The following is a 10,539-nucleotide window of genomic DNA, read 5'->3' as shown; positions in this document are numbered from 1 at the left end:
TAAATTACAAAAATTATTGAAAAACCTTAAAAGAAATTAATTTATATACCATATATATGGTATATAAATGATATATAATGGTTAAAAATACATATAAAAGCACCACAACATCAAAGAAAATTTCTATAAACTCAAATAATTTAGAGTTTCATTTGTTTCAAATACATTTTTTTTCTTAAAAGTTTCAACCAAAAACAAAGAACATACATATATATCTCGAAAAGACAGATTCTTTCCATATGGGCGAAAGAGATTGCAGACCAAATAGTGAAAGGCGTACGTGAATAAGGCGCGAATTAGCTGTTTATGGCAAAGCAGCTTAACTTTGCAGTTGAGCTGGTTGTATAATTATTTATATTTTTAACGTCTAATCAATGAAATAATTGGAATTGTCTAAGCGGCTTGTTATGATTGCAGTCACGTCATGGCAATTGTTGTTGCTTTTAATGCAAAATGAAGTGAGATGCTAGTGTCAAATTTTCATTTTGTATTGAAAGCAACTACAGAGTGTTGGATGGCTTTCCTTCGACACCGTATGGTTCGAAGGTCTGATGCACAAACTATGCCACTTCGGCTTCCTTACAACACTCTGTAGTGTTATCCACCAGTTCCTTTCTAATAGATCCTTTGACAGGTAAGTTCGAGAATACTTCGTAAAACCGAATACGAACAGCACTACTATAGAATACTATTTGTTTCATAAAAAAATGTTTGAAAACCTTTCTGTTTTTAAAGAATCCTTATTATTCCATTAGCAATATATATTATGGACACATAATTAAGAAAATATTGGGAAAAGTGTACATAACCTTCTTAAAATTTATTATATAAAGAAATATTAGGGGTATTCAGGATGTCTGTGCATCCTTGCAAACTCAAATAATCGAGAACACACGTTGTGCATATTAGTCTTGAAAATATTTAGAACAGATGATGTTTGTTTACGTATTTATTTGCTTGTAAAATATAACTCAGATTCGATAATTTGGCATATAATAATTTCCACTAATGCCAAAAACAAGTGAAAAGCAGAATACATTGACATTGTCCGACATTGTTGATGGTAAAGTAAATAAAAAAAGAAACAATTGCACAAAATCATAAAATTACAAAATAACAAAATCAAAACAAACTTAACAGTTTCGCTGAAGTATAGAGTCTTCAAAATCAAATATGCAAGAGGTAATTGGTGTTAAAAATATTGTCTTGAATATTGTCTTGCAAATCAAGTGCAGAATTATAAGAAAAGAAATTGTTTTTGTAAAATCAAATAAATTTGTACATGCAACGATGCACAGACATCTTGAATACACCTATTGTACATTTTTTTTTTTATAGTTTTATAGTCTGTGTTATTGACCAATTTTTAATAGCAAAACAAGTTATTTGTGTGTATTGTGATGTAATGTAATGTAATGTAATGCTTTAAAATCTTAAAACAAATTTATTAATTTCTAATACTTAAAATTAATTATTTTTTCACTTACTTTTGGTCGTGACAACCGCCTTGCCTCTACCGGAACTCAAAAACAAAAGCCAAGCACAAATGACAATCAGCTGACACATGAACTGACAGTTCATGTGTGCACTGGGTTGCATTTTCTAATTATAGCTGCACGGTTGCAACGACCAAAGCAAGTTTACAAACATTTTACGCACATTAACCTTTGGGTATGGAGTGGAGTTCTAACATTCTCCCCCCAGTATCTCTTTAATAAGAATACGACTTACTCTAAACTGCCGCTCCACGAACATCTAATACGGCTAATTTTGCAGCAGGTCTATGATATTGCCCTCGAGTAGTCTGCACTATGGCGCTCCTGGTCTGCCCGTCCCTTGCTTTAATGGCACTAATTACAATTCCTTTCGGCCATGTGTAGCGAGGAGAATTTGGGTCAACAATAATGACGACATCACCTGCTTCGATGGGTTTTATCTTACCAAACCATTTCGTCCGTCTTGTCATCGTTGGAAGCACCTCTTGTATCCATTTTTTCCAGAACCGATCGGCAAGGTATTGCGAATGCCTCCAGGAGGATTTCACGTGCTCGTCGTTAGTGTCGAACTTCCCCGGCGGCTTGTTCCCGGAAGATGACCCCAACAAGAAATGATTCGGAGTTAACGCTTCTTCGTTTGCTGTTTCAATCGACAAATAAGTGAGCGGTCTGCTATTTATGATTGATTCTACCTCGCAGAACAGGTTATGCATCTTTTCATCATTAATTTTTGCTTGCGGGCTTATTATTGCTCCTAACACTGTTTTTATGGATCGCACCATCCGCTCCCACGCTCCACCCATGTGCGGCGCAGCTGGTGGAAGAAAAACCCATTGTGTTTCCGGACTTGTAAATTCAGCTTGCAATTCATTGAAGTCCACGTTTCTTATTGATTCTCGTAACTCCTTTTCAGCTGCTGTTAAGTTTGTTCCATTGTCACTATAGATGACATTCGGCACTCCTCTTCGGGCTATGAAATTTCGTATCACTATACAACACGAGCTGGCTGACAGGCTATAAGCTATCTCCAAATGCACTGCTCGACACGTAAGGCATGTAAAAACGACGCCATAGCGCTTCTCTGAGCGTCTTCCTACTGTTACAGTATACGGGCCAAAATAATCTATTCCAACGTGTGAGAATGGTCGGGAGTATGCTGATAGTCGTGCTTCTGGTAACACACTCATCTCCGGCGGCTTTGGTCTCGCATCGCGAACCTTGCAATGTTGGCAATTATTTCTTACCTGCTTTAACAGTCTACGCAGTCCCGGAATGTGGTATTTCTGAAAGATTTCGTTAACCACCGTTTCATGATTTAGGTGTTTCCATTTTCGATGATACCAGTCTACGATCAACTTAGTTATGTAGTTTTTCCTTGATAGTATAATTGGGAATTTGGTTGAATCAGCGATGCATACGGCTTTATCTAATCTACCTTTCAATCTTAAAACATTCTGTGCATCTATGAATGGTGAAAGTTTTCGCAAAGGGCTACTTTTAGAAAGAGTAATATTAGCGTCTCTACTTAATGCAGTCATTTCTTTCTTGTAATCCTGTAACTGGGCTGTTTGGTACAAGAAATTTTCACTCCATTTCAGTTCCTCAACTGACAAGCATTGGTTTACAGATTTCTTCTTTTTCATTTCATTAGTTGATAGTAAAGACATAAATCTTTTCACATAGGCCATGCATCGAACTAAACGTTCCCACTTTGAAAATCGGTAGACATCTATGAGAGGTTCCTCCTCTGCTACATGAGCCACCAACAATCGTTGCTTTCTGATTTCAGCATCTTCGTTATATTTCTGTACGCCAACATTATTTGGCCAACAAGTTTCTGCTTCATACAGGAACTTCGGTCCCTTATACCAAGGGTTTTTCCAAGTAAAGTCTGGATTACTAGTTTGTTTTGTAGCCAAGTCCGCAACATTTAATTTTGTAGGAACGTACCGCCATTGTTCTGCTTCGGACAACTCCTGGATTTCTGCTATGCGGAACATTACAAATTGTTTGTAATCTCGTGGGTCAGATTTTATCCACGATAGAACAGCCTTTGAATCGCTCCAATACGTTATACTGGTCACTTTCAAGTCTATTGCCCTTTTTATGTTGTTTCCTAAACGTGCTCCCAATTCCGCCGCGAGTAGTTCCAGTCTTGGAATTGATATTGGTCGTAATGGTGCAACTTTTGCTTTAGAACATATCAAGGAAACATCTATGTTGTTGCGATTCTTCGCTCTTAGGTACACCACCGCTGCATATGCAACCTCACTTGCGTCCACAAAGACATGCAATTCAATGGAGTCTGCATCCTTATTAACCGTAGCGAAGTAACATCTCGGTATCTTCACATTTTTCACACCGCCAAGCAGCGACAGCCATTTGTTCCACTCATCAACTAGCTCATTAGGAATAGCGTCATCCCAGCTAACTCCACTTCGCCAAACTTTTTGAAACAAAATTTTTACGTCAATAATGTAAAAGGTAAGCATCCCTAAAGGGTCGAATATTGACATCATCAATCGTAGCAACTCTCTCTTCGCAGGTAATCTATATCCACTTAGAACATCCTCAGTGGCTTTGGTAAACTTCAGATCAAATGTGAGCATATCAGTGTCGGTTTGCCAATGGATTCCCAATACCTTCTCTGCCTCAAATGTATGGTCTATACGCCTTCCAGCCGAGCAAAATTGAAATTCCTGGCCTTGGTTACCTATAGCTTTCAGCACTGCGTTAGAATTTGAAACCCAATTGCGAATATGGAAATTTGCTTTCTTATGAATATTTCTAACCTCATTGACTAGATTAATGGCTTCCTCCACTGTGTCGACGCTATCCAGCATGTCATCTACATAATGCCTTTGTAAAATACATTTCACTGCTCGCGGAAACTCGGTTTCGTATTCGCGTGCATTACTATTTTTTACCAGTTGTGCCAACGATGGTGAACATGTTGCCCCAAAACTCATAACTTGTAGCAAATAAACGTCTGGGGGTCTGTTATCGTCACAATTTCTCCACAGGAAGCGTTGTGAATGTTGATCTTCTTCTTTCACGAGTACTCGATGAAACATCTCTTTAATGTCGCCACTTATACCAATTTTTCCGATTCTGAAATTAACAAGAACATCTACCAACGAAGTGAGCAGATCTGGACCTTTCTCCAAACACGCATTTAACGAGACTCCGTCATATTGTGCAGCTGCATCCCACACTAGTCTTTGCTTTTGTGGTTTATTCGGATTACTGACTGTAAACATCGGTAAGTACCATTTACGTGGATAATACCCCTCGGCTTCGTTAGGTTTCAGCTGGCGTATATAACCTTTCGCCTTCATGTCATCGATGTGATCACATACCCAGCTTTGCAATGTTACATTGGATTGCAGCTTGCGCTCAAAGCACTGAAGTCTACGCAACGCCATTAAGTAATTATCCGGCATAGTAATGTTATTTGATTTCCAAAGCAATCTTGCTACAAAGTATTCACCATTTCGACTTATTTTTGATTGCATTCTTTTTTGTTGTTCCAACTCCATATTTTCTAGTTTTTTCTTACTTTCAATAACGTTTTCATTACTGACAAAATCTTTCACTAAACGCTGCAAACTTAGATCATCATCGCATTCACAGATGTGTAAATTTAACGTTTCCCTAATAGTATTAGGTTCGTGCTTAATTATTCCATATATGGTCCACCCGAGTCGAGTTTTCGTTGCAGCTGGCTCATTCTTGCCTCCCTCTCTGAACTTCATTGGCATAGCTACCTCTTTATTGCTTAGGCCGATTATCATTCGAGGCCTAACGTTTTGATACGATTCTACTGGTAGTCCCTTTAAGTGTTTATACTTATCGGTAAGTTCTGTCATATTTAAAGATTGCTCGGGTAGCTCCAGCTTAGCTACTGAACGCACATTGCACAACGAATACCTTTTACCTTCGCGTATTTTGGAGACTTGCAGGTTGACCAGCTCAGAATCAGGTTCCTTGCGTACCGTACCATCTGTCCATCGTAAACAAAGATCTTTCGTTTCACCTTTAATCCGCAGTTGTCTTAATACGTCTTTTTCTATTAACGTTGGACCAGATCCGTCATCCAGAAAGGCATAAATGTTGCAGGTAACACCATTTCCATATATTGTAACTGGAACAATTCTGTACAGCGCTTGTGAAGTTAGTTGATGATGAACCGCCAACGTTTCATTTGCCCCACTTGCAGTTGAACTTGTTTGTTTATGTAGCAATGGGTGATGTTTCATGTTGCAATTGTGTATACCGCACTCTCGGGTCCTCTTGCATGTTCGAAAATCATGCTGCAGTAGACATCTTCCACATAGTCTCATTTCACGCACTACGTTCCACCTCGCGTCTGTTTTTAGTGTTTTAAACTTTGCACACTTTTTCAACGCATGTGCCTCCTTGCAATAAAAGCATGCTAGAATTTTGTGCTTATCGCCTACTGCACCCTGAGGTTCTTCTTCGTGAAAATTAATGCGTTGCGCTTTGCGCCTTTCATTATCTACACTGGCTCCAGCACTAAAAACTGGCGATACCTTACTTGCTGCTTCTGCTAGTTCATATATCCAGTTGCCGAATGTTTTAAGTGTTACATTGATATTACGCGATGCAACAGCCCACTGCAATCGCATCTGCGGTGGTAGTTTTTCCACAAGCTCTTGGATAAGCAACGGGTTCACTAAGTGTGAATGCAACTCTGACGCCTCCATAGTTGCGATCAGATTCTTTACCTCTAAGGCGAACGTAACAATTGTGTCCAGTTTATTTATATTAATGTACACTGCTCGAATTTTAGTAATTAAGTTATTGATTATGTGTTCTGGTCTTCCAAATACCATTTGAAGAGTTGACATTATTTCCGGCACTAATGCTGGTATCATGAGCCTACTGCTAACATATTCAAGTGCCTTACCCTTAAGGGCACGTTGCAATCGTAAAAGATTCTCGTCTTCACTGAAACCGCATAAACGTGTTGAATTGCTGAAACTGCTGTAGAAAAGTGGCCACTCTTCCGGTTTTCCGGTAAATATAGGCAAATCTCGTGGAACGACATGACGCGCATTAATTTGTTCTATCATCAGCGCCGGTATAACTTTCGATACTGCTTGGGCTTCCGCCCTATCAGCTGAACCACCCAACTGAACACCACAACCTTCGTTTGGCTTGCTGTCATCGTTGTTCATACCAACCTGCTTCTTCACCCATTCTAGCGTCCTATGTGTCCTTACCTCACTCATGCCTTCACCCTTAACATCATCCTCGCCTACATACTTCAGCATTATTGTACGTTTCTTTTCTATATATTTCATTTCGGCTTTTCTTTGCTCTTCTAAGTACTGCAGTTCGATTCTCATGCTGTTTCTTGACATGATTGAACCGCCCTTACTTACCAAGTCCTCCTCACTTGGTGCCTTATTCGGAACCGCTTCTGAAACCTGCATTACCGTGTTGCATTTTTCGCAACTCCAAGGCAGGTCTGCAATGCTGTCATCTACGCCCACGCATGCAAAATGACTCCATTGGTCACATGCGTCGCATTGCACCATCTTTCCAGTCTTCACCTTTTTGCACACGGCACATTGTACAGTCGACTTCTGGCTGCCGGATGACATATTTTTCTTTTTATATGTGTTCCCGATTAAAAGGATTTTTTCGGATTTCTTTCCAGGCAAATCGCCACACTATTTTCTTTTCTCGATTACCGCAAGATTTTTACAGCTTGCCACAAAAATTTTAAAGTTTGTTATTGACCAATTTTTAATAGCAAAACAAGTTATTTGTGTGTATTGTGATGTAATGTAATGCTTTAAAATCTTAAAACAAATTTATTAATTTCTAATACTTAAAATTAATTATTTTTTCACTTACTTTTGGTCGTGACAACCGCCTTGCCTCTACCGGAACTCAAAAACAAAAGCCAAGCACAAATGACAATCAGCTGACACATGAACTGACAGTTCATGTGTGCACTGGGTTGCATTTTCTAATTATAGCTGCACGGTTGCAACGACCAAAGCAAGTTTACAAACATTTTACGCACATTAACCTTTGGGTATGGAGTGGAGTTCTAACAGTCTGTAAACAAACAGTTTTAAAATGCCTTATTTTAATTTCTGTTTGAAGTCTAGCACTAAATCCATTTTAATTTACATAATCCTAACCTCATATAAGAAAAAATTTTACAACATTTTGTTCTAAAAGCCTAATGTGGAAGTTGTTTGTCCGAATATTATTATGTACAATATACACTATTAAACATGTCATTTCAATATCAAAGAACATATTTATTGCCACCACTGTAAATGACAGTTGTCAAATGACAACTAAAAAACAAATAAAGTAAATGGAGGAAATTACTTAAATTTAAAAGTAAAGTAAATTATTTATAATCTAACAATATCAACTTACAATGAATTTGTAAGATAAATTGACAATGTAAATTTAAAATGAAATCAGTTGCACTTAACAACAAAACTGATCTAAAAGTTAAATAAAATTAATCAGTAACAATTAAAAAGATTAATACGACGTACATATATCATTTGAAAGAAATTATTACTGGAAAAATTAAACAAGTGGCAGAGAGATGAATCGATTTTTGGTGATTATATAGTTGGCATCTTGGAGAGTGATGAAATGCATGAATAAAAAGCATTTACTTTACAGGAACTGTTAGGTGCAGTGGTGGTGAGTTTGTGACAATAATATTAAGCGTATATAACATTACTTTAATCCTGTTATAGGGTGATACAAGTTAATTTTAGTTAAAATGATATGAGGAAAAAGCACGAAAAATATAACCTGTTAACAAGGCACTCCAATATACAGAGGAAGAGCGTCAGACACGTAAGCAAATGTTAGCATATTACTCAAAGGTGATACCAACAAAATATTTAAATTGTGAAATTATTGAGAAAGTAGGATTATAATATGTAAAAAAGGCACAAAGTTCTAATAGTTGACGTATTGATTGTATAGTGACTTGAAAGATTAATAACCTCCATTACGAATATTGAAACTCCAGCAAAAAAATTCCAGCAATCTTAGTCTATAAATTTCATTGTTAACTATAATCGTCAGTTAATTAAGTTTAATTAAGATATTAACAAATAAAAGTGTTAACTGAAATAGGCCAACGATTCTATTGTATTATCTGTTGTTGTTGCTACTGCTGTAACCAAATGCCCATTTCACAGCAAACACACAAAAGGTTGACAAGACTTGGTATATGGAATGAGATGAGGAAGAAAGTATAAAAACACGATGTAGGTACCGGTATGAAAGTTGTATTTAACATGGGTCCAGGTGAAATGCCTACACTTGTCTATAGCAGTTTTGTAACTTCAAAATATCTTGATATTATTAATAAATTTAAATTTTTTTATTACTAGAGAGCACCTAGTCTAAGTTTAATAAGAATTAAACTGTTTTTATATTTTTCACATATATGTAAGTTTTGTGTAATGTAGTAAAGTTAGTACCTTTTAGGTAGTAAAAAGATATCGGAAAACATATTCCCTATGGGTTGAATAATATAAAACTTTATTTGAATAATCCAATATTATCCAACATAACATATCTGCTTCAACATAAAAGAGTCTGTCTGTTTTCGAGGGATAAAAATGAGAACATTTGTAAATATATTCTAAGTCTATTTTTCTCTTATCAATTCAAAATACTGAAACTTGGTTATAACTGGACAATATTGATATATTTAATATTACAATATTTTCTATATTTCCCCATTAAAGTTCCTGCTGGAATGAATCAACTGACCATATTTTACTAACATGAACGTCTGCCAACACAAATTGTGTTATTGCGTGTGACTTGGTGTACCAACATCTCTGTCTACATATTATATTATTGAAGTTTTCACTTCATTATAAACTCAATTATTGTGCAGTGATAAGAATAATTTTTAAATAAAATGAATAGTTCTGTGTCAATCGCAGAACAATAATTATAATAGTGTAAAGGTATAATATATGCATATGTTTACGGTTACATGAACTCAAATTGAAAATATATAATTTCAATCATTATCACAAAGTATATACCGAATTAGTCTTGTTAAATAATAAAAATAATGTGGCTCATTATTTATTATTTAAATGAATAATAAATGAATACTGAGCACAAATAGTGCTCTAAACAATATAAGAAATAGGTGTGAAAACAGTCTAATGTGTATACTATAAAGATTCTATCTCTTTATATTATTTACCCTCCTTTTTATTCACCTAAGCTACTACCTAGCCACACCTAAGTATCTATATAAAATCATGATTGTAATAATTTCATTAACTATTTAAACTCAAACTAATTTTTAATTAAAAGAAGTCAATAAAATATTAATTTATACTTATAGATAATGTTGCTTGTAAATCCTACCAAAGCTGTTACTGTACCATATACAATTTGGAATATCATGACATCACGCGGCTTATTGCTTACTGCTTACAGCTGACTAGGTCTATTAAATTATGCGATATGGAGTCAATGTCGTCACTAAAATACTAGACCTGTCGGATTCTGTATCTGATGTTTTTTTTTCGCATTTCATACGAATTACTAGTGCGATGGATGTTAAAAAACTCATTGATGAAATCGAAATTTATTTGACAAAATGTATGCGATAAAAAGAAGGAAATTATTTTTAATCCATTTAAATGTGGGCTTAAAATTTCGAATTTAGATAAAAAAGACTTAAATGGAAAGTAATATTAACGGGAAGTTTAACCAAATATGCACCTATCCAAGAAGAAATGTTTATGCAAGGCGAATATATGTTACAACCTCTCTAATGATAAATGAAGAGTGATTGTGAAAATAAAAAAGAACAATTTAATTTACAAAGGAAAAATGTACATATATTTGTATTTTAAAATTTATATACAATATATACAATATAACAATATTTATGTCTCATTTAGATATAACTGAACGACATTACTGAGGATATTTTCTTAATAAAATAGAATACTAGAACAAGGAAAGTCACCAATGTTGCAAATTTGATTGT

The 10,539-nt window shown here is 35.6% G+C and overlaps 1 protein-coding gene and 1 long non-coding RNA gene across 2 annotated transcripts; one reads left to right on the top strand and one right to left on the bottom strand.

Moving 5' to 3' along the window:
* Nucleotides 1-1,732: 1,732 nt before the first annotated feature.
* LOC119663866 lies at nt 1,733-7,126 on the bottom strand. Its single transcript, XM_038073468.1, has 2 exons — nt 5,056-7,126; nt 1,733-4,971 (listed from the first exon to the last, which is right to left on the bottom strand). The coding sequence occupies exons 1-2, from the start codon at nt 7,124-7,126 to the stop codon at nt 1,733-1,735; spliced, it is 5,310 nt and encodes a 1,769-aa protein (XP_037929396.1).
* Nucleotides 7,127-8,013: 887 nt separating this feature from the next.
* LOC119663867 lies at nt 8,014-10,527 on the top strand. The gene is made up of 4 exons (XR_005251078.1): nt 8,014-8,201; nt 8,258-8,360; nt 9,886-10,381; nt 10,451-10,527. It is a non-coding gene; the product is annotated as an uncharacterized LOC119663867 (long non-coding RNA).
* Nucleotides 10,528-10,539: the final 12 nt, after the last annotated feature.

Source organism: Teleopsis dalmanni, unplaced genomic scaffold (assembly GCF_002237135.1).
Source record: "Teleopsis dalmanni isolate 2A unplaced genomic scaffold, ASM223713v2 unscaffolded_contig_1014, whole genome shotgun sequence".
NCBI classification, from domain to species: Eukaryota; Metazoa; Arthropoda; class Insecta; order Diptera; family Diopsidae; genus Teleopsis; species Teleopsis dalmanni.
The sequence above is the reverse complement of the archived record's forward strand: the minus strand, read 5'-3'. Positions and strand labels throughout refer to the sequence as shown.

Excerpts from the sequence above, each read along its gene's own strand:
- LOC119663866 (XM_038073468.1), bottom strand. The coding sequence starts at position 7,126 with ATGTCATCCGGCAGCCAGAAGTCGACTGTACAATGTGCCGTGTGCAAA. Across the intron at positions 4,972-5,055 it reads TAATGAAAACGTTATTGAAA|CAAGATTGCTTTGGAAATCA; the intron begins GTAAGAAAAAAC and ends AATACTTTGTAG.